General features: G+C 43.8%; 1 protein-coding gene across 3 annotated transcripts in view; it reads left to right on the top strand.

Moving 5' to 3' along the window:
• The window catches only part of SEMA5A (semaphorin 5A), a 542,694-nt gene extending 522,398 nt beyond the window's left edge, over positions 1–20,296 (top strand). For all 3 annotated transcript variants that reach the window (XM_070476478.1, XM_070476476.1, XM_070476477.1), the window contains 4 exons: positions 1,437–1,592; positions 3,384–3,431; positions 10,592–10,803; positions 13,453–20,296. In XM_070476478.1, coding sequence (XP_070332579.1) covers positions 1,437–1,592; positions 3,384–3,431; positions 10,592–10,803; positions 13,453–13,572 — 536 coding nt within the window. In that variant the 3' untranslated portion in view covers positions 13,573–20,296. The remainder of the gene's footprint in view (positions 1–1,436; positions 1,593–3,383; positions 3,432–10,591; positions 10,804–13,452) is intronic.
• Positions 20,297–22,124: the final 1,828 nt, after the last annotated feature.

Here is a 22,124-nt window from a genome sequence, read left to right as displayed (position 1 = left end):
AATGCAGGAGATCCTGGTTCAGTTCCTGGGTTGGGAAGATCTGCTGAAGAAGGGATAGGCTCCCCACTCCAGTATTCTTGGGCTTTCCTGGTGGCTCAGCTGGTGAAGAATCCTCCTGCCATGTGGGAGACCTGGGTTCGATCCCTGGGTTGGGAAGATCCCCTGGAGAAGGGAAAGGCTACCCACTCCAGTATTCTGGCCTGGAGAATTCCATGGACTATACAGTCCATGGGGTCGCAAAGAGTTGGACACGACTGAGCGGCTTTCACTTTCACTTTTGACTTTGATGGAGGAATGGTGAAGTTGACAAAAGCATGTCTCAGTAAGACTAAAAGAGGGGAACACAGCACCTGTGTTGCCGCTGAAGTGACTTCATAACACATTGTTCTATTAATGTAGTGGAGTCATTCCCACCATGCCACAGTTGCAGAACTAGCAACAGAAACTGGTGATGACCGAGCATTCTTGTAATATTTAAGCTGGAAATGGGCACTGAGGGGCTTCCCCTCTGGCTCAGTGGTAAAGAATCCACCTGCCAATGCAGGAGATGTGGGTTCAATACCTGGGTCGGGAAGATCCCCTAGAGAAGGAAATGGCAACCCACTCGAATACTGTACCCTTTATAATTGATCAAAACACGAGTTTGGTTTCCAAATTTTCCCTGAACTGCAAAGAGGATGCTTACATCTAAAAAGGAAGAAAAAAACAAAGTGTGTACTAACACTATTTTTATATTATTAATATTTCAGAAATATTATCGAGAGTTCATTTTTTTAAACTCCTCAGTTAAAATGTGTATTAATCTTATCTTTTCACATGTCTGTGTACCCAGGTGAATTTAACAAATCCTAGTGAATCTCCTCCTCTGGGCTAAAGTGACCTTAGCTGGCTCATCTTTTGACCTTGACCGAGACTTGTTCGTGGATCCTTGGTGCTTCAAGCACAGTAAACATGGGATGAATTCTACGTCAAGTACAGCCTGCCTGTGGTGTACTGACTCTGCAGGGCTGTTTTCCTAACAGGAGAGAAAATATTAATATGTGTAGTAGCTTGAACCCCCCCTTCAGCAGCCAAGGCTTTCTCATTGTCATTTCTCTTGCCTGGGTGCTGAGACCTGTAGAAATTTTCCAGGGAAGTATGTGAGCATGAATGATCCTGTATAAAGGTATCTAACACCATTACTTTACAGCGTTAAAATAATGTGCGTTTTAGAAGGTGTATTTTAAGCACATTATTTCTAATCAAAGGTATACGAGATCTGTGATTCATGCTCCTGTGTGTTTTATTTACTGGACTTGGTCATGAGATATGAGTCTATCTTATTTATAAACTGTAAATATCACATGCAAACTCAGTGTCGGTAAGCTGCCAGGCTTCCAGGTTGGTAGATTTTAATGGTCTTGTTGTCGCACCTCGTCTCCTCGGGCCCCCTGCAGAGAGCTGGTCGGAGTGGTCAGACTGGTCTGAGTGTGACGTGGCTGGAGTCCAGGTCCGAGTCCGCCAGTGCATCCTTCTCTTCCCCGTGGGCAGCCAGTGTTCGGGAAACACCACGGAGAGCCGGCCCTGCATTTTTGATTCCAACTTCATTCCAGGTAAGGGGGCAGAGATACTTGTTAGTGTGAACAAAATCACTTCTAATGTTTCAAGAGGAAGTGATTCATGGGTGGGAGTTTTAACTGCTCTTTGAGGTTCTGTTTGGTAAAACAAGAGGTCATTCAATCAGTTGTTATGGTTTCAAGGTGGTTATGAATTTGTGGGAGTTCCAGGTGGTGCTAGTGGTAAAGAACCCACCTGGCAATGCAAGAGATATAAGAGATGCAGGTTCCATCCCTGCGTCAAGAAGATCCTCTGGAGGATGGGCATGGCAACCCACTCCACTATTCTTGCCTGGAGAATCCCATGGACAGAGGTGCATGGTGGGCTACAGTCCTTAGGGTCAGAAAGAGGCAAAACCGAAGCAACTTAGCAGGCATGCACACATACATGGATTTGTAGGTATGTGGGTGGAGACTTGAATTTAGGCCATTTAGTTTTAAAATTTTTTAAGCACAATATCTTCTACAATTTATTGACTATATTCAGTCAGAGAGTTTGTTCAAAAAATGAAAATAGATTGTTTTATTTAAATATTAGATTAAATGCATTGGCAATGCTATATGTATTTGTTTGCACACAGAAAAGAGGACCATTCTTTTCATGTAACCTTAGTATATTTGGGAAAATGAAAACCCATCCTTGTTCTCGTCTTAGAGAAGAGGTTGGCTGGCCCTTTGGCTGCAGTCCTTTCCTTGTGAAGTCAATGTTTGGTTAATAATGATAACTTATCACCCATCACATGCTCAGACAGGCACCTGCTGTTGTTCAGTCGCTAAACTGTGTCTGATTCTTTGTGACCCCATGGACCATAGTATACCGGGCGGGGCCCCCTATCCTCCACCATCTCCCAGAGTCCACCCAAGTTCATGTCCATTGAGTCCTTGATGCCATCTAAACATCCAACCAAAAGGCATGGGCTAGATACTTACAAAATATTTCACATATTCCTACCATGTGGCTTAGGACTCTGACATGGACCAAAAGCAGAGATTGACCTCTTAAAGGTTTGCAATAGAGAATACCTTGTTCTCCTCCGCTAAAGGAAAAGGTAGTCATATTTTAGAGAAAGTTAGCTTAGTCCTCCTAAGACACCTCAATCTTCTATTATCTAGACCTGCAGGAGTGTTTATTATTGTTTCCTTTTCAACCATAGACATATTTTTAATTCTTGCTATTGAATGAAAAATCAGGAGCATTTCTGGATTCCTGAAATGGTGTGTATCCTTGGGAGTTAAACATTTAGGTGGATCTCCTTTTATTGGCATCCTGCCTGTGGGTTTCACATAAGCATTGAAAACAGCCTGGATGAGCTCTGAGTAGGAAAATTATTTGTTGAGTCAGTTTCCTTTGAGCTCTAGTGGAATGGTCTCCCTCCCCAGGGAATGTGACAACACTGGTTTTGATGAGACAAAAAATCTGAGGCAGAAATGATGCAGGCAAACATTGCCTTGTTCCACAGCGAGCAGAATACATTGTAACAGAAAATCTGCACAAACTCCACCCTTGTTTTTTTGAAACAAGTACCCTGGATTCTGTCTGGGAGACCATAGTATTTTCTCATTGCTGTAATAAATCTCACCCCTTTCCAATCAAGATGACCTTGACCAGATACATCTCAGGTTGGTTAAAACAAACAAATAAATGTGTTTTTTAAAAACAATTGATTAAGCTTTTGGAAACATTGACTCACATAAAACTCAAAATCATTAGACACTTTATAAATGAATCATTAATGTGATCTTGCTTCCCTTCATACATTGTGATTGAATCTCTTTTTTTTTTTCCAGAAGTGTCTGTGGCCAGATCCAGCAGCATAGAAGAGAAAAGGTGTGGGGGTGAGTTCTGCTTTTTAATTAATTCCTAGTGCATTTCTGATATTTTCCAGTCGTTTATAATCTCATATGTTTCATGTGATGTTTCTGCTATTGGCCAAGAAAAACTCCTCGATCTAAGCACATTTTATTTTGGCAATAAAAATGCAAAGGAGTCCGTATTTGATGTTTGCATCAGTGATTCTTACACTGGGTCCTTAGATCAGCAGCATCAGTATCTTGTGGGAACTTGATAGAAATGCAGGTCCTCAGGCCCCGCTCAATCTACAGAATCAGAACCTCACTGAGAGGGGTCTGGCTCTGTGGTTCAATCAGCCCTTCAGGTGTTTCTGGTGGATGTAAGCTTTATGATCCAGTGACCTTGGTATTAGCTACAGTTAGATTTCACATGAGCAAAACAGAATTCAACCATTTTGTTTATATTTATAGTGTAAATCCATGGCAGCCAGTCTCAGATCTCTAAAGGGCTGCGGCAATAAAATGATACAGTTTTATTATGGGCAAAAGGTTAGACTTACATCTGTAGAGATATTTTTCAGACTTCCAGCAACCCTGAATGACAGAAATCGCATTCCCCGGGTCAAATCCATGATGCTTTTGGACTTTCCTGTCTAGTTCTATCCTGTCTGGACAGGAGGGGCTGGCTGACCATTGATCAGAGCCCAGCCGCTGTCCAGCTTGTGTGGGGCCAGTATCCAGACACAAGACCAGTGTCTTCCTGTGTGTAGGTGTTGACCATTCCTAGCATAATCTGATCCAGCTGGGAGTCCCAGACAGCTCAGGTCAAAGGTCTCTGGTCTCTCACACTCAGAAAGAAGCTGGATTTTCAGAGGTGTGTTTGGGGATGTACTTAGTTATTAACTGCACTGGTAAAGAGTTCACTGTCTCTAAAGAGTTGCACTCTGCTTACTTGGCCATCTGTTAATGCATTTGTTCAGTTGTGTTTACTGAGCACCCATGCCGTTCCAGTTTTGTGAGGGGTACGTACAGTGGGGACTCTAGCTCCGACTTGTCTGGAAAGAAATGACATATCCCAGGAGAACTCTGTGCCTGAGACGGGTGATGTCTGGTGTCTGACATGGGGCAATTCACTGAGTTCACAGACTAGCGACCACTGCCTTGGGATCTGGGCTTCCCTGGTGGATCAGCGGTAAAACATCCTCTTGTAATGCAGAAGACACAGGAGATCGGGGTTCGATCTCTGGGTCAGGAAGATCCCCTGGAGGAGGGCATGGCAACCCACTCCAGTATTGTTGCCTGGAGAATCCCATGAACAGAGGAGCCTGGCGGGCTACGGTCCATAGCGTTGCAAAGAGTCAAACATGACTGAAGCTACTGAGCAGGCACACACCTTGGGATCCACCTGCAAGATGAGTGTGGGTTGGTTCACAGAAAAACAATTGGCGGTTTCGTGTTTTTGGATCAGTCACTATGTGCTCAACACTGTATCAGATGACAGAAGGTATCCTATTTCATCCCCACAAAGTTTGTTCCTGTGGGTGCTGCAGCCCACAGTTCTTTTTGTAAAACCCTTGGCGGTAGAGAAGGATTCGGAAGTCAGCGTTTTTCAGGGTAAAGAAGGGTGATACTGGGCATATACAGTATCACACCGCTGAGGATCTGGGGACCACACTCCATAGTACCCGGTCTCTTTAAAGACCTTGCCGTGGAATGTGGGTGAAGAGAAGCAGCTAACGAATGCTCCTCCTGGCATTTCTGGTCGGTTCTGTAACAGACGGTCAGGTCAGGTCGGGCTTCGCTGCCAGATGAGTGGTGAAAAATCAGTGTTCAAAGACTGTGGTTTTGGGAATTGTGGAGAAGGGATAGCAGCCACAGCTTTTATCTGCGTTTTATAAACAGAGAGAAGAGGTTCACAGGGAAGTCAAAGTGGAGCTGGGTCTAGATCCAGGCAGTGGGATCCCAGTGTGAGTGTTAAGCCCGGAGCACCGTGGGTTTCCGAGATGGCTCAGTGGTAGAGAATCTGCCTGCCAATGCAGGAGACGTAAGTTCCATCCCTGGGTCAGGAAGACCTCCTAGAGAAGGAATTGGCAACCCACTCCGATATTCTTGCCTGAGAAGTCTCACGGGCAGAGGAGCTTGGTGGGCTACAGTCTGTGGGGTCACAAAGTCGGACACGACTTAGCAACTAAACAGCAATCACAGCGAGAAGAGTCCGGGTGCCGAGTGTCCCAGTGGAGGGTGTCTGCAGCCACAGAAGCCCTGTCCAGGCAACAGTCTTAGATAACACCCAGGGTCCACAGAGCCACAAAGTTTATAGAGAGTGTCCCCGTCCAGAGGGCTTTCAAGGCAGACCCTGGGGGCAGCCAGCTGACGTTTCTGCAGTGTGACTGACCCTCCAGGTGTAACACAAATTCACAAACCACTTTCCTCAGCCGGCCTTCACAGGGTAAGATAGAGGAGTCCTGCCAAGACCTTGACCATCCAGGAGAACATGATACAGAAGGCCCTTTTCTCTCTCTGTCTCTCTTTAGTCACTAAGTCGTGTCCGACTCTTGCGACCCCATGGACTGTAGCCTGCCAGGCTCCGCTGTCCATGGGATTCTCCAGGCAAGAATACTGGACTGGGTTGCCATTTCCTTCTCCAGGAGATCTTCCTGACCCAGGAACTGAACCCGGGTCTCCTGCATTGCAGGCAGATTCTTTACCATATGAGCTATGAGGGACAGAAAGCCCACTTCCATCCTTCCACTTCCTTCCATAAGATTCAGCGTTTTTGCGTGTTTGAGCCAGTTCTGCCATACACCAAATCAAGCCTCAGGGTTCTGTTGATTCAGTCATAGAAACCTTAATCCCAGTCTGCAGAACTCATCGTTTTCACCTGAGGCTGCTACCACGGCACAGCAGGTGGGTAGGTGGTCACGTTTGCAGGGCTGCTCAGTCACTGGTCGTGTCTGACTCTTTGTGACTCTGTGGACGGTAGTCCTCCAAGCTCCTCCGTCCATGGGATTTCCCAGGCAAGAATACTGGGGGAGGTCACCATTCCCTTCTCCAAGGGATCTTCCTGACCCAGGGATTGAATCTGAGTCTACTGCATTGCAGGCCAATTCTTTACGGTCTGAGCCCCCAGAGAAGCCCTGGGGATAAGAGGTCAGGTTGGGCTTATTGTCGGGTGACAAGTAAAAAGGATTACCTAGTAAGGAGGTTTGAGGACATCGAGGGGACTTCACAGATAACTTTTTTCAGCTCATTGAAAAGGCAGTCAAACTTTACACAGAAAATTGGCTAGCTGGACCCACTGGGTAGTTGGCCTCTATTCTAGATTTACTGAATAAAAACAACAGCAAAAAGCATATTCAAAGCAAAGTGCCACACTAAGCAGATTCGAGAGATTTAATAGGAACGATTTTTCACTTACGCAGAAAAAAATGTATGCCTCTAGAAAGGTTCTGACTTTGAGAGCTATTTTTAGTTGCATGAGACACAGAGACTATACAATCATCCCAGAGATGTCAGCTGGCCCAGCCTTCCCCAGGCACCTTCAGGAATGATTCACTTGACTAATGACAAAGTATCTGCATATGGAGAGAGTCATACATCTTCCCTGTGTTATAATATAATATGTTGCTACTACAGCAGTACTTTTATAAATTTAAAAGTACTTTATTGCCAAAAAAAAAAAAGCTAACCATCATCTGAACCTTCAGCAAGTCATAATTTTTTTGCAATGGTGACATCAAAGATCACTGATCACAGATTACTGTAACAGATTATAACAGTAATAAAAAAAAGTTTGAACTATTGCAAGAATTGCTATAATGTGACACAGAGACACGTAGTGAGCAAATGCTGCTGGAAAAATGGTGCCAATGGACTTGCCAGACAGACAGAGAGTCCCCACCAACCTTCCATGTGTGAAAAGCACAGTATCTGCCACTGTGCTGTCTGCACCATCAGAACCTTCATGCTCCCCTTTCACCTTCATTGGTCTTCGTTTGCAAGTAGCTTCGTTTGCAAGTTCACCTCCAGCCCGTTGTCCGGGTCTTGCCTGTTGTTTTGGTCTTGTTCTCTGATTATTCCAACACGGGAAGGGCTCTTGTGAACAATGTTCTCTTGAGTTGAGACAATGAGACAACAGCTTATTCTCCTTACACTTGAAAGTCAGTTTTGCTGGGTATAAAGAATAAAATACCTAGGAATAAATGTACATAAGGAGGCAAAAGATCCGTACTCAGAAAACTGTACGACACTGGTGAAAGACACAAAGACGACACAAGCAGATGGAGAGATGTACCGTGTTCTTGAATTGGAAGAATCAATATTGTGAAAATGACTGTTGTTACCTAAAGGAAACTACGGATTCAGTGAAATCCCTATCAAATTACTAATGGCATTTTTCACAGAATTATTACCAAATTCTCTTACAGTTTGTACAGAAACAAAACACCCCAAATAGCCAAAGCAAGTTTGAGAAAGAAAAACAGCTGGAGGAATCAGGTGCCCTGACTTCAGGCTATATTACAAAGCTCCAGTAATCAGTACAGTACGGTACTGGCACAAAAACAAAACTATGGATCAATGGATTAGGATAGAAAACCCAGAGAGAAACACATGCTCGTGCGGTAACCTAATCTCCTAACAGAGGAGACAAGGATATACAATGGAGAAAAGACAGTCTCTTCAATGAGTGGTGCTGGGAAAACTGGACAGCCACGCATAAAAGAATGAAATTAGAACACTCCCTAACACCTGCACAAAAACAAACTCAAAATGGATTGAAGACCTAGATGTAAGACTGGACACTGTAAAACTATTAGAGGAAAATATAGGCAGCAGAAGTACTTTTATCCCCACGTGGCCTTGACCCTGGAGGGTCCAAATGGCTAAAGCATTGAGAGATGACAACAAGTGTGAAATCCACGCTTGCTTACCTTGAGGGCAGCTTAAGGGTTAAACTAGAAGCTTCTAGTGGTTGCTAGTAGAATGACCCTTGCATGCTTTATCCAACTGTCCCAGATTCAGCCCTAGAGGCTTTAGAAAAAATCAGGAAAAGCCACAGGCTTATTGATTCCTTTCTCGTTGTTAAACCAGTGACCAAATAATCAAGAAGTGAAAAGTTGAGGTAGATGTCAGGGAGTGGGTGGTACTGTGGAATGTGCTGGTAACCTCCTCCTGGATTATGCAGTCCCAGATGCTGAGGACTCCGCAGGCCTGTGCTCGGAATCATCAGTTGAGCGTTTCAGTGGGAGAGGGAGTACACTGGTTATGGCTCACAGAGGAAAGAGGAGGAGGCTGCCCCTCCACACCATCCTCATCCACCTCGGGGTGCAAATCCGGCTCCCAGAGCTGCAGAGCCCGGACCTGGCGTCCAGGAGGAGCAAAGCGGCGCAGCTTAGAGGGAGAAGCTGAGACGGTTCAGAGACGGGTGAAGGATGCTCCACCCGTGCTCTGGACTCCAGGTGAGGCAAAGGCAGCTCTCAGAGTCCCTGGGAAGGAGCCCGGGTGACTAAGGAACATACATGCCAGGACCTGCTGGGAACAGGAAACAGACTCACCGACCTTCTCTCCCTGGGACCTCCCCATGTGGCCCAGTCTTCTCATCCGGCACCCACAGTGGTACCCAGCAGACATCTTCAGGGGTCCCATTTGAGTGCAGAATGGACAACAGGTCCCATCTGAGTGAGAGAGAGCAAGGGTGACGCTTGGCATCTGGTGGTGCATGGAGGGGACACCTGGGAGAAAAGCCAGATCCTCAGATGTGCCCTGTGCAATGGAGACAGAAGGCCAGTAACTCTCAGGCAGCTGGTTGGCTATACACTGCCAAGACAGCAGAAAAGCATTGAGGTTATATTTTGCTTTACCTGAATTTCAATAATTTCAGCTTCCAGGCACAGCTCAGATGTTGTCTTTATTTCCTGAAAGGCTTAAAATTTTGATTGTCGGATGTTTTGCCAACACACAATGAATATCTTATTTTTTCTTCTGTCATTCTTTCTCAGACATTAAGCAGGTCTTGCTATGCCACTTTAATACCACTCAAACCAATCCTATATTAGAGACATAAGGCTCTATCAGTTCTTTTTTTTCAATATTTTGTATTTAAAACTCAAAATAACTTAAAGATACTATTAAGTAGAAAAAACACTGTATAAAAGAGGGTCATTTCATGACCATTAAAAGATCATATTTCTTTGACACCAATCATTTGGTTTTTAGAGTGAAGCATTTTACTTATAAGGTCTCCAAGATACAATGTGAGTGAAAAAAAATGGTACCCTGGGTGACATTTACGACATGCATACATGGCATGTGAGTGTGCCTCGTGTCTGCAAAACACAGTACAGAAGATGGTGACAGTTGTTTCCTCTTGTAAATAATAATAAAAATAAAAAGATTTATTCTTGTATACCCTTTTGCACTTTCTAATGTTACACAATACGGGCATATTCATATTCCAAAAATGTAATGGAAACAAAGCAATGATGCAATCAGAGCACATTGTTAAATAATATGAAGTGATAAAGGATAGGGGAAGTAGTCAGGCTTGCAGGTGAGCGGGAATGGGGAGCAGTGAGATGCATCCTCGCTTTGTTCATGGGACACAGACAAGCTGCATGCAGGGGCCCCCAGTCCCTTCCGGAACATGGAAAACATGTTCCCTAGGACCCCAGAGAGCAAAGATCATTCTGCACTTGAGACAGGACTGTCTCGTTCAAGCCTTTAAGAAAAAAAAATGTCTCTGCTAGTGTATGTGGGGGTTTCCAAAAGACTGGTTATAATGCGTAAAAGCACTGCCACAAACTACGGTGTGCTCACTGCAGAGAAGTGTTTTGGTGGCAGTGACATTTTATATTTTTAAAGATTTTTTTTCATGGTCCACATAAAAAAAAGTCTTTATTGAATTTGTTATGATACTGTTTCTGTCTTATATCTTGTTTCTGTTTTTTTTTGCAACAAGGCATGTAGGATCTTAGCTCCCTGACCAGGGATCAAACCCACACCGCCTCCCTTAGAAGGCAGAGTCTTAACTGCTGAACCACCGGGGACGTTCCTGGGACACTTTAAGGAGGGTCCAATGATTTCCTGAGTTTTGGAAGGAATGTGGTGCTTTCCCCTTGCGTCCTTCTCTTTTCCTCTGAGCCCACTGCACTGGGGAGGAGCGTGTCCCTTTCCTGGTGGCCTCACTGTGGATCTTGTCTCCCCAGAGTTCAACCTGTTCCACATGATTGCCGTGGGGCTCAGCAGCTCCATCCTGGGCTGCCTTCTCACGCTGCTCGTCTACACCTACTGCCAGCGGTACCAGCAACAATCCCACGACGCCACCGTCATCCACCCCGTCGCGCCCGCCCCTCTCAACACCAGCATAACCAACCACATTAACAAACTGGACAAGTACGACTCGGTGGAGGCCATCAAGGTAGGGACTGGCAGCCACTGCGGCAGCGAGGCGTGCCAAGGAGGCAGGTGTTGTCCTGGGGGCTGCCGGCAAAGCCCAGTGGTGGCCATGCAGGTCACGGGGTGATGCACCCCACGGGGTGGGGTGGGGGCAAGGTGAATGACGTCTCCTATTTTTCCTGTCAATGTTTCCTTTATATACTGGAAGACAGTCGATTAACAATGCTGTGTTAATTCCAGGTGTACGGCAAAGTGATTCCGTTACATGTATATATGGTTTCTGATTCTTTCCCACTACAGGTTATTACAAGATATTGGATATGTTTACCCTATGCTGCTTCCCTGGTAGCTCAGATGGTAAAATCGTCTGCTTGCAATGCTGGAGACCTGGGTTCAATCCCTGGGTCAGGAAGATCCCCTGGAGAAGGAAACGGCAACCCACTCCAGTACTCTTGCCTGGAAAATGCCATGGATGGAAGAACCTCAAAGGCTACAGTCCATGGGGTCGCAAAGAGTCAGACACGACTAAGAGACTTTGCTTTCACTTTTCACTTTGCTTTCACAAGACATTGAATATATTTCCCTGTGCTACACAGTTAATCCATGTTGTTTAGTTTGTATATAATGGTGTGTATCTATTAATCCCATAGTCCTAATTTATCCCATGCCCACCTTTCCCCTATGGTTACTGTAAGTTTATTTTCTGTGTTTCTGTTTTGTAAATAAGTTCATTTGTATTATTTTTTAGATTCCACATATAATTGATAGCATATGATGTTTGTCTTTGCTGGGCTTACCTCACTCAGTATGATCATGTCTAGGTCCATCCGTGTCACTGCAAATGCCATCATTTCATTCAGTCATCTGAATTTTTATATTCCTGTTAAGTCCATGGTCCCTCGTAATATTCCTGCTCTGATGGCTTCTTTCAAAATCCAGTTTCCTTCCCATGTGGGAAATGCAGTTTCTTCAGCCCTGTGACAGCTTCAGCTAGTTGGAAGCTCTTATGTCCCAGGATCCGCAGGGTCCTCGCTGGTTCCTCTCACCACCATGGGGCCCCCACGTGCATAGAGACAGAGCTGGGCTCCCCAGCCATCAGCACGTTATACTGATCTGTGATAGAGGCAGGAAATGAAGCCCCGAGAACTAATAACACACCCCACACACCTTCTCAGAACCAAGCCCCCCGAGACAGAGGAGGAACACGAGTTCCCATGAGCAAGAGTCTCCAAGGAGAAACCTCCAGTACCCAAGAATGGGGCCCTTCTCAGTGTGGTCCCAACCCGTCAGCTCACCTGTGATCACTTGCTTCAAGGAGAAACCTCCAGTACCCAAGAATGGGGCCCTTCTCAGTGTGGTCCCAACCCATCAGCTCACCTTTGATCACTTGCTTCAAGCATCTGAAGACCATTTAGCTGGTCTGTTCTCACTGAAGATCCAGGAGCCATTGGATCTGAAATCTTGCTGCTCTGAAGGCAGAGTACCGCTGTCCAGTCTCAAATGAGTCTTTCTAGAACTTTCTTCTGACTCCTTGGCCAGATAAATCCTGAACATTTGGGCTGTGCCACCTACCTAACATCTTTATTTTGGTGCTCTCATAATTTACCCTCTTATCTGGGATAGTTCAGCTCTTTAAAAGTACGGGTATATGAAGTGAAGTGAAAATTGCTCAGTCATGTCTGACTCTTTGCAACTCCATGGACTGCAGCCCACCAGGCCCCTCTGTCCATGGGATTTTCCAGGAAAGAATACTAGAGTGGGTTGCCTTTCCCTTCTCCAGGGCATCTTCCTGTCCCAGGGATCGAACCTGGGTCTCCTGCATTGCAGGCAGATTCTTTACCATCTGAACCACCAGGGAAGCCCCAAAGTATGGGTAACTATTCTCTTAGTGAGAAAGCGCTTTTGTGTCAGAAATGGCTGCAATAGAAACCACCACCACCACCACAGTCACCTTCCCACAAGTGTAGAAAATGAGAAATTAAGAATCTCATGCATTTATGTAAATGTGTTCCTTCAAACTCTTTTATCAATGTACCATGACGATCCAAAAGCTGCTTATACAGCCACTCGGTTATAAGTGGTAACAGTCAAAGTGCTCATGAATTTGAAATCACTAGAGTCTTAGGTTTCCTGGAGGTTTCCATTTAGGTCTTCTAACTCTTGGAAGTTTTCAGGCTAAAGTTCAAAAGTAGACTTTCTGAGTAAAGCTCAAAAATAATCGGGACTGAAAACCTACCAACCTCATTCTACTTATGAGGCAAGTCCTCAACAAGGAAAATGATGTGCAGAAGCGTGTAAGTGAGAAAAGACATTTTAAAATAATGAAGGCTTAGGGGAGAGCTCAAATTCCACATACAGCAGGTTTTTGAACAACACTGCATTGCATGGGTCCACTTATTTGCAGATTTTTTTCAATACTACCAAACTCCACAATAGGAGGTTGGCTGAATCCAGGATGCAGCACTGTGGGTCCAGGCCGACCTCGGATACGGAAGACCCACACGAATGGAGGGCTGACTATAAGTTAAATTCAGATTTTCAGCTTTGAGGAGGGTCAGTGCCCCTAACACCCATGTTGTTCAAGGGTCAACTATAATTGTCTCCTATTATATTCTCTTTCTGAAATACTGCTTACTGAGTACTCCTAAATCTTCTATCTTCTATTCTACAGGCATTTAACAAAAACAACTTGATCCTAGAGGAAAGAAACAAATACTTCAACCCACATCTCACTGGGAAGACCTATTCTAACGCCTACTTTACAGATCTCAATAACTATGATGAGTACTAAGATCTCTTCTATTTTTGGCTTCTTGTAATTCCCCCAGTTCCTTAAGGCCTGTGCTCCATGACTGCCCATGTCTCCAAGCCTTCAGAGATGGAGTGTGGATACATCTCAAGTGCATTTCAAGCCACTAGTGTCCCATTGCTGCCGAAGAGAAACGTTTTCAAAAGCAACAAAAATCTAAACATGACCGTGAAAATCTGGTCTCCAATTCTTGATGATCGTGTTTAATGAGCCTTGGTGTGCAGCTTTTTTTTTTTTTAATTATGTTCAGTCCATTTTTCGAATAAGTTGGTTGCTTTTTTGGAGCTTTTTTCATAACTGTACCACCCACATTGGAAGGAGTCTTTAGAAATATGAACATCTTCTTGACCCCGAGCATAAATCTTAATGGTGATTTAATTCAGGAAAGCAGGCACTTTATATGAGAGCCTCCCCACCTCCACATGCTTCAGAGTGTTGATAAAATGGAGACTATGAGTGTGGCCATACAAGCACTCACCCTTGTGGTGATCGCCATCTTCTCATTCTGGGTGGTCCTGCGTCTGTCTGGACTTGGAACGTTTCTCGCCTGAGGACGCCCGGGGATTCAGCCTGGCTTGCATCTGCGGAGGCGCGGGTGTGCGATGGGAGGTCTCCACCCTCAGCCTTGCCGCGCTTGCCACGTTGTTCCCGGGGGACTGAGTGTAAAGAGCAGGGGGTGGACGGGGTGAAGGGTGAGCGTGCCCTGCAGCTCGCCGTGAGGCTCGCCTTATTCTGACTGGTGGTTTTCATGGCAGTTCAGGGAGCTCTTTGCCACGCGGGGTCAAGAGAGCCCGCCTGTCTGGGCCGTAGTAGCATTCTGAAGAACCACTCTGTAAAATAACCACTTGTTTAGCATTTGTATAATAGATTCTGCACCTGTCCTCTCTCTGCAAAGAAAAATTTCGAACATTCATGATGCCAGTGAAGAAAGTATTGAAAGAACTGAAATATAATTGAAAACAACTTTTTTAAAAAAATTTTCCATGCTACAGAAGGCGTTGGATGAACTGACATTTAATGAAAAGCAACTTTCTATTTTCCATCTCCCTGATAGAACTAATGTGAGGCCATCAGCCCCTACTGAGAGCATTAATGATGTGTAAAGCTGGCTTTCTGCAGCTTGCTGCTGTGCATATTGAAGTGCTCCCCAAGTTCCAAGCTGTCATTTGCTGCCTTCAGGTCAGGTCAGGAGGTGATGTTTAGCTTGGGTGCCTTTTGTTTTTTATCTCAGTGCTGCCTTCCCACCCGCCTAGTCCCATTTCTCCCTGCATAGGGGCAACAACATTTCAAAAGAAGTACCCTGAGAAATCAGAGTGTCTGGACGTTAAAGCTTTCAGTGATCCCTGTGGTTCTGAGCTTCAGTCATTCACAAGCATTTCTGAGTTATGATACTGTTCAGTGTGGTCCCCAGAAAGAAAAAAAAAAACAGGATAAATTACTCACAAAAAAACTGATACATAATATATGGCAGTTGGTTGAATAATTTTTGAAAGTAACAAGAAGATTGAAACTATTCATTGGATGCCTCTGGGTGTCATGATAAAGGCCTGGGTGGACATTAAAACATGTTCTTATTGATAAATGAACCTTCAGATCTGTGAAAATCTACAGTATGGGCATCAAGGGACACATGTATGTTTTAGCATACATGTTTTCACCCTGTCCTATCTAAAGAAATTGGAAATTTTTATGCTTAGTAATGAATGTTGTTTAGTTCAAAACATTCTCATGTACCCACATTTTCTGAAATGGCTCTACTAAAATAAAATCTAAATTGCAGTTGGGCTCTGGGAGGTCTGACAGATTTCAAATGAGTGATGTTCGGGGTCTTTCCAGTGGGGAGTTCGTGCTGTATCTCCCGTATTCCCTTGAATGCTCTGTGAGATTGCTCTGTCTAAAGTCCGCACTCGGGAAGGGAAGTTTACCCAGATAGTCTTCTAATTGTCCTTGGGTTGTGTTTTCCTTGATTGCTTCACCCTGTCTCATCACTGTCCTGTAAGACAGATGTCCACATTGCATAGCACATTTAGCAGTTTTATGAATTCCAACCCCCACGATGTTTTCTAAGCTTAAAAGGTCATTCTCTTTCCCGCAGAACAGACGATACTGACATTTCAAAAAAAGCATCACTGGACTTGATGGGAATTGTGTTCTAAATGACATCAAAGTTGGTCATCAATCATTCTTACCCACTGACTAGGGAGAGCACCCTCCCCGACAACAGACTTTTCATGTTGTTGATTCCATACACCTTTATGATTATCACCGCAAAGAAATTCATGCGTTTTTGTTCCCTGGCATTCTATTAGAAATAAAATTGTTCTGTTCTCTCGCTCTCTCTCTCCCCTTCCCTCCCATCCCTTCCTCTTACTTAACAGAATATGAATTGGTTTTAGAATAGTTTTAGCTGTAATTTAAGAATTTTAACCAGCCATGGAATAACTTTCGTTTTCCCGTCACCGAAGGGCTATTGCTCATGTGTCTGCCTCCCCTCTGAATCTTTCATTAAGCTTCTGTGTGGTGGGCATTCGTGGTAAAGTCTCCCACTTCTGCTGGATTCTTCTAACAGCCGCTCTTCGTAAGGTGGGTGGTAGAGATTCCTGCCAACTCTTGTCACATTTTAAATTTCTGTGTAACTTCTTCATTATCCAACTTTTTCTTCCTTTCTTTCTCCCTCTTTTTCTTTCTTTCTTCCTTTTATGTGTATGTGTTTTTTTTCCTTTCTGGTACAGGCAGCACAAATAAAATCTAATATTTTTAAATTGTATTTCTCTGAGTCTAATATCAAATGACATTAATCACAGTTTAATTTCTAGGGTTGCTTCTAGATACAGTTGAAGTTTGGCTGGTTCTCATTAGGAAACGGGCTTCAGTCTCACACTGAAATTCTTTGGAATCTGATTCCCAGTGTTGGGTGCTTTCTCTAGACCAGACCAGTCACTGCCTAACACCAACCCGCACTGCCCCAGGGTCCCTGCTCTCGGCATAGCAGGCGGCCTCTCAGAGCAGCTCTGCAGGTGACGGCTCTGATCGCACGGAGGGATTTGTCTCCCTGGACGACCTCGACTCTGTGGATTCTGGGCACGCAGAATCAGGCTGTGCTGCGTGAAGACCCAGGGTCCCCAGACTCGGGTGTTTTCTTCCCTGATTGCCTGACCTGCTCTAGGCCTGCTTCTGTGTTGCTGCCCCTGGAACTTACAGGGGGATCTGAACCTTCCTGCTGTTTCAGGGACATGTCACTAAGCCTGTTGATTCCGACTAGAATTGGCAGTAATCCTGGGGAAAAACAGGGTTCCTTGTGTGTGCAGAGTGTGGACAGAGAGTCTAAAGGAACTGAGAGGGGTAAGCGGTGAGCGAATGTGAGGGCTGTGACGTGGAGAAGGCTCTGTGCCCAGGAACGGTCAGCCTGCGGGGTCAACGAGAACCAGGCCCCCTGAATCATGAGTGATGTCAAAGAGAAAGGAAGAGAATTGGGAGAAAGTGGCCTTGTAAAGAAGGGACTCTGGTGCCCCCCAGCCCAGGGCTGTGGATGATCCCAGGTGGAGACTGTGACCATCTCACAGAGTCCTGTGTCTGATCCCTGGATCTTCTGGGATCAACTGCCCAGAGAGCAGGCCAAGATGCCTCTCTTTCCTCATTTATCTGCAAAAGGGTGAAGTTCGTGGGCATCAACGCCTGTGTGGTCAGTTTGCATAGGTGTCCTTCAGAATTAGTGAGTTAGTGAGTCAGATGCCTTCAGAGTTATGGACAAATTTTCAGCCCAGGGGCTTCCTGAAAGGATGTGTTAGTGTAACTGCAGATCAAAGGAGATTTTTTTTTTTCATGTACGAAGTCTGCGCTCAGCTAGTCATTTTGTGTAAACACTCCCTTAATGCACACTGGAGGTACAACTGCGATGGTGTTTGCATTTGCAAATATCCTGATGTTCCTTTTTGACATATTCCTCACTTTCAGAATCAATCAGGAATATTTCCCCAACACTGTCAAACCACTTTCAGCATTGACTTTGCCCCAAGGTCATAACTTTCTTTAGCCCCAGGATGTCTTTTATATTTCAGTGGAATTTTCTTGTGTGTGGCATTTGGTGATAACTACACTGAATTCAGTCTTTCTGTTCAAAAGGTGACCCTGGGGCGTCTATTCAGAGGCAACAGGTATCAGTGGTGAATGCCAAGCACCAAGTCTGCCTCTAGGCATATGTTCTCCACGTGGCAGGGCTGCACTTAAATCCCACAACTCCAGTAATCATTGTCTGTGAAGGCAGGGAATTAAAAAAACAATCTTATTAAAAAAATCTTAACTCTATTCGTATGCAGACTGTTTCTCTGTGCTTATTTTTAAAATGATACAAAATGGAGTTCACAGATTTCATTGGCTATGCCCAGCATATTCATTTCTTCTAATGTCTCATTTCATGGTAATTTATGTTATGGTGATGCATGTTGACATGACTTTACCAAGATGGAGTACCTCTGATTACCTATCTTTTTAACTATTGTCAGACACTAGAAAGCCGTTTTGAGCCCCCTGCTTCTCTGATCAATGGGTGTGAAATGGGAGAACACAGTAACATTCATTTTGGCCTGAAAAATGTACAAAAGGGAATGCCAAATATTTCACAGTAAATTGCCATGTAAGATGAAATATATGGAGACCAGTGGCCATAGTGGAATTTATTTCTGTTATTCTCTCCTATTGAAGTCATTAATAGTAATTGATTTAAATATATTTTGTAACTCTATAAATACAGAACCAATGCATTCTGTTTCTCTATTTTGATAACCTGGTAAAACACAAAATAATATATTGCTTTCATCCTTGCTTATTTTTCTTTGGAAATTGAAAAGTAATGAGCAAGATATAAAATTGGACTATTGGCCAAGATTTTTATCAAAATGACTATTCCATTCTCTTTTTTATGGATTTATGTTAAAGATGCATTATAGATATTTTTGGAGCAGATGGATCAAAGTGGGAGTTTTTTAATGGTCATATATTGCATCATCAAAAATTTAGCACATGTTTCAGAAGCATTAGGAATGGAGACCTTTTCTCTTTTGAAAATATATGTTCGCATTGCAAAATGTCTAATAGCATTATCAAAACCAAAATCAGAGCCTGACATGAATGTACTATTCCCAATGAAACCTGTCTCATATAGTATTTTTAAAAGATTGTATTAGTCCTGCCATAGAAAAACAAAACATTCAAGCTTATTACCCCACGTGTGTGTGTGTGTGCACACTTGGTTGCTTAGCTGTGTCTGACTCTTTGTGACCCCATGGACTGTAGCCCGCCAGGTTCCTCTGTCCTTGGAATTTCCTAGGAGAGAATATTGGAGTGGGTTGCCATTTCCTTCTCCAGCGGATCTTCCTGACACAGGGATCGAACCTATATCTCTTGTGTCTCATCTCTTGCATTAGCAGGCAGATTCTTTCCCACTGCACCACCTGGGAAGCCCCTTGTTACCCATTACCCAATACCACTTCTCATTCAACCAAACTTGTTTCACTTTGCTGACATGACAACAGTAGCTAGTCAAAGATATCATAACACCTGAAAGGAGAAAAATTGAAATAGAAAATCACTGTATGGCATTTCTTAAACAAACGTTGGACGGGCAACAAAATTCAGTCCACCTCTCCCATATCAGTCAGAAATCTGAGGCCAGCCATTCAAAGATGATCCTGTTCTTTCTCAGCTTTTCGGCAACTGAATGCCAAAAATGGCCCAAATGTTAGCTGTTTAAAATGGTCCACGTTATATAAATACAAGCTGGAAAGCAAAATCTGGATTCCAGAAGATCCAAACTATCATCACTAAGGAAGTGCAGGTAGTTTAATTTCCTGTAAAGTGTTTCCAGTGCCTTGTTTCAGATGATGATTTATCATTTTATCTGGATATTTGTTCAAAGCAGAGGACTGATTGGCTAAACTTTAAAGAAAATTATCACATGCCTCTTTGAACTCAGGAAAAGAGCAAGAAGCACAGCATCGTCAGGTGTGAATTCTGCCTACACTGGGCTGTGGTGCCAGAGTGGGGTACCACGGTGTGTTCAGAATTTAGGTGAACCCAGCTGTGCAGAAACTGACATCACTTTAATTTTACATCTTCCAAGAACACTTGAGAGCTTGTTCTGTAGAAAGAACGTCAATGGGATGCCTGTAGAAGTTAAAGGATCTTGTCATTGTCCCTCTTCAGGCAAGTCTCTATAGATACAGGAAAATCAGATGGAGGCTCGTGATGCCTGGCAGATATAGTGAGTGGAGTGACAACCACATAGAATATTGCCTACTATTTGTTTGAAGTCAATGTCAAAATTGCTTCATAAGTTCACAAAGTTTTCTTCCTTAATTTGAATCAAGAAAACTTGCAGTGTTTTCTCTGTTAAATTTGATTCCTTCTTTCCCCTCAACCCATACTGTGACTGTTGGCCAAAATCAAACTTGAACTTTGGCACTTTGAAAGAAAGCACAGTAGGAATCTTCAACACAAGCCCCGACATTCACCACCAAAATTCTACATTGTTTGCAAACAAAGTGCACAAGCTTGGTCCAATGTAAGATTCTTCAAAAGTATGTAATTAAAATTGTGTGTTATGCCACTCGCAACGTTTGAATATGTTATGAAATGTTAAATGCCTCATTCCTTGTTAATTTGCTGTTGCCATTTTTTGTGATACAAAATAAACTTATTTGGGATTGCTTCTCTTTTTTTTTTAATTGAAATTTCTTGGAAGTCATCTTGAGCCTTTGATAAACTTACAGAAAGCTACTGATCTTGAAATTAATGTGTAAGAGACAATATATATTCATCATAATGGAACTTTTTTAGAATGAGATAGCATTGTCTGCCTTCACTGGAGTGAGAAAAATGGAACTTCAGTTGTCTTATGGAATGCTTGTGGGTTTCTGGGTATTCCCCCTCACGACCGTTGGGTGTACATAACACACTGCTTTTCATTCCTCATATTTAACTTTCAAGGTTCTATTGGAAACCTGGTTGCTAGAAATGTGCAATCCAGATTTCCAATGATCTTCACTTTCATCTTCAGTTCATCGGTTCACTGGTCTTAAAAGAGTCCAGCATGACTGAAGTGACTCAGCATGCATACAATGTTAGGAAAAGGAAACGGCAACCCACCCCAGTATTCTCACCTGGGGAATCAGAGGAACCTGGTGGGCTACTGTCCATAGGGTCGCAAAGAGTCAGACATGACTGAAGCAACTTAACACAAGCACATGATTCACTGGTCTTAAGTGCTTGCTGGAGAGCTGTTCAGGTCTAAATCTAAGAAAGTTGTCTAATGACACCAGATAGATACACTGTTTTCAAAATCAGCTTAAAATACCGGTTTTGCAGCACAGGCAGGGAGCCCATTGCCTGCTGCCCTGGATTAGTGATGGATGTTCATGAGCGAGGCGGACAGGGGTCACACAGCCAGTCAGCAGAAACCAACTCCCGCCAGCTCCCAGCCTCAACACCGAGGAAAGCAAGCATATCTACAAGGTAAAATGAGCTGGTACCCTAGAAGTGCAGGTGTCCTGCTCACTCGCTGCTCCTGGCAAATTGTCTGGTTCTAGAACCCAAACCTTCGCATCTTTTATAAACAATTCAGGAAGGCTGATCCTGGGTCCTGCCAACAGTCCCCCAATTTTCCTTCCACAGAAGCCCCCTCCTCATCTCTATCTGCCAACATTTGGGGGGGAAAATAAAAGAATCCTGATACGTACAGTAAAAGTTGTATTCTATTTTTTGTACTTAGGTTTTTATGTAAATAGTTTATCTCATTCCATTGTAAGTTAGCATCGAAATAAACCCTCCTGTTTAGGAAACAATTTAGTGGCATTTTTCTTTGCGGAGCCTCAGTGGCCCCTTTGTCCACAAATGTGCTGAGGTGTGATCACTACTTAAAGGAAAGCATTTCACTGGAGGGAGACTGCAGACGACCTCCAGGGTAAACTCCACATCACGCTCCTGGGTGTGTTGCCATGGCCTCTTGTGTGGAGGCCAAGACAGGACCAACCAGTCTCCTGATGATTCTGTAACATGGTAAACAACTTTTATAAATATCTCAGTGGGCAACAAGAAATGTGTCCCTAGGAAAATCAATCAGGTTTTTAACTTACAAGGAGCTGATATCCTGTGTTGACAATGATCAATTTATTTTTCTATGAAGCTCGTCTTCTCTATAGCACATCAGATTCCATTCTTTCTTACATAAGACAAGGTTTTTCTAGGGTGAACGCTGACAATTAGTAAGACTGAACATAGCTAGAAGGTCCCTGAAAGCCATATTTCAGTATTCATGATCCCATTAAATCTCTCTCTCTCAATAGGATGAGATGGTTGGATAGATCACTGATTCAAGGAACATGAAATTGGGCAAACTCCAGGAGATTGTGAGGGATGGGGAAGCCTGGCATGATGCAGTCCATGGGGTTGCAAAGAGTCAGACATGATTTGGCGACTGAACAGCTCTCTGTGTATATATATATATACACACATATATATGTTGTCGGTTGGTTTAGTTA

Source organism: Odocoileus virginianus, chromosome 14 (assembly GCF_023699985.2).
Source record: "Odocoileus virginianus isolate 20LAN1187 ecotype Illinois chromosome 14, Ovbor_1.2, whole genome shotgun sequence".
Lineage (NCBI taxonomy): Eukaryota > Metazoa > Chordata > Mammalia > Artiodactyla > Cervidae > Odocoileus > Odocoileus virginianus.
The sequence above is the reverse complement of the archived record's forward strand: the minus strand, read 5'-3'. Positions and strand labels throughout refer to the sequence as shown.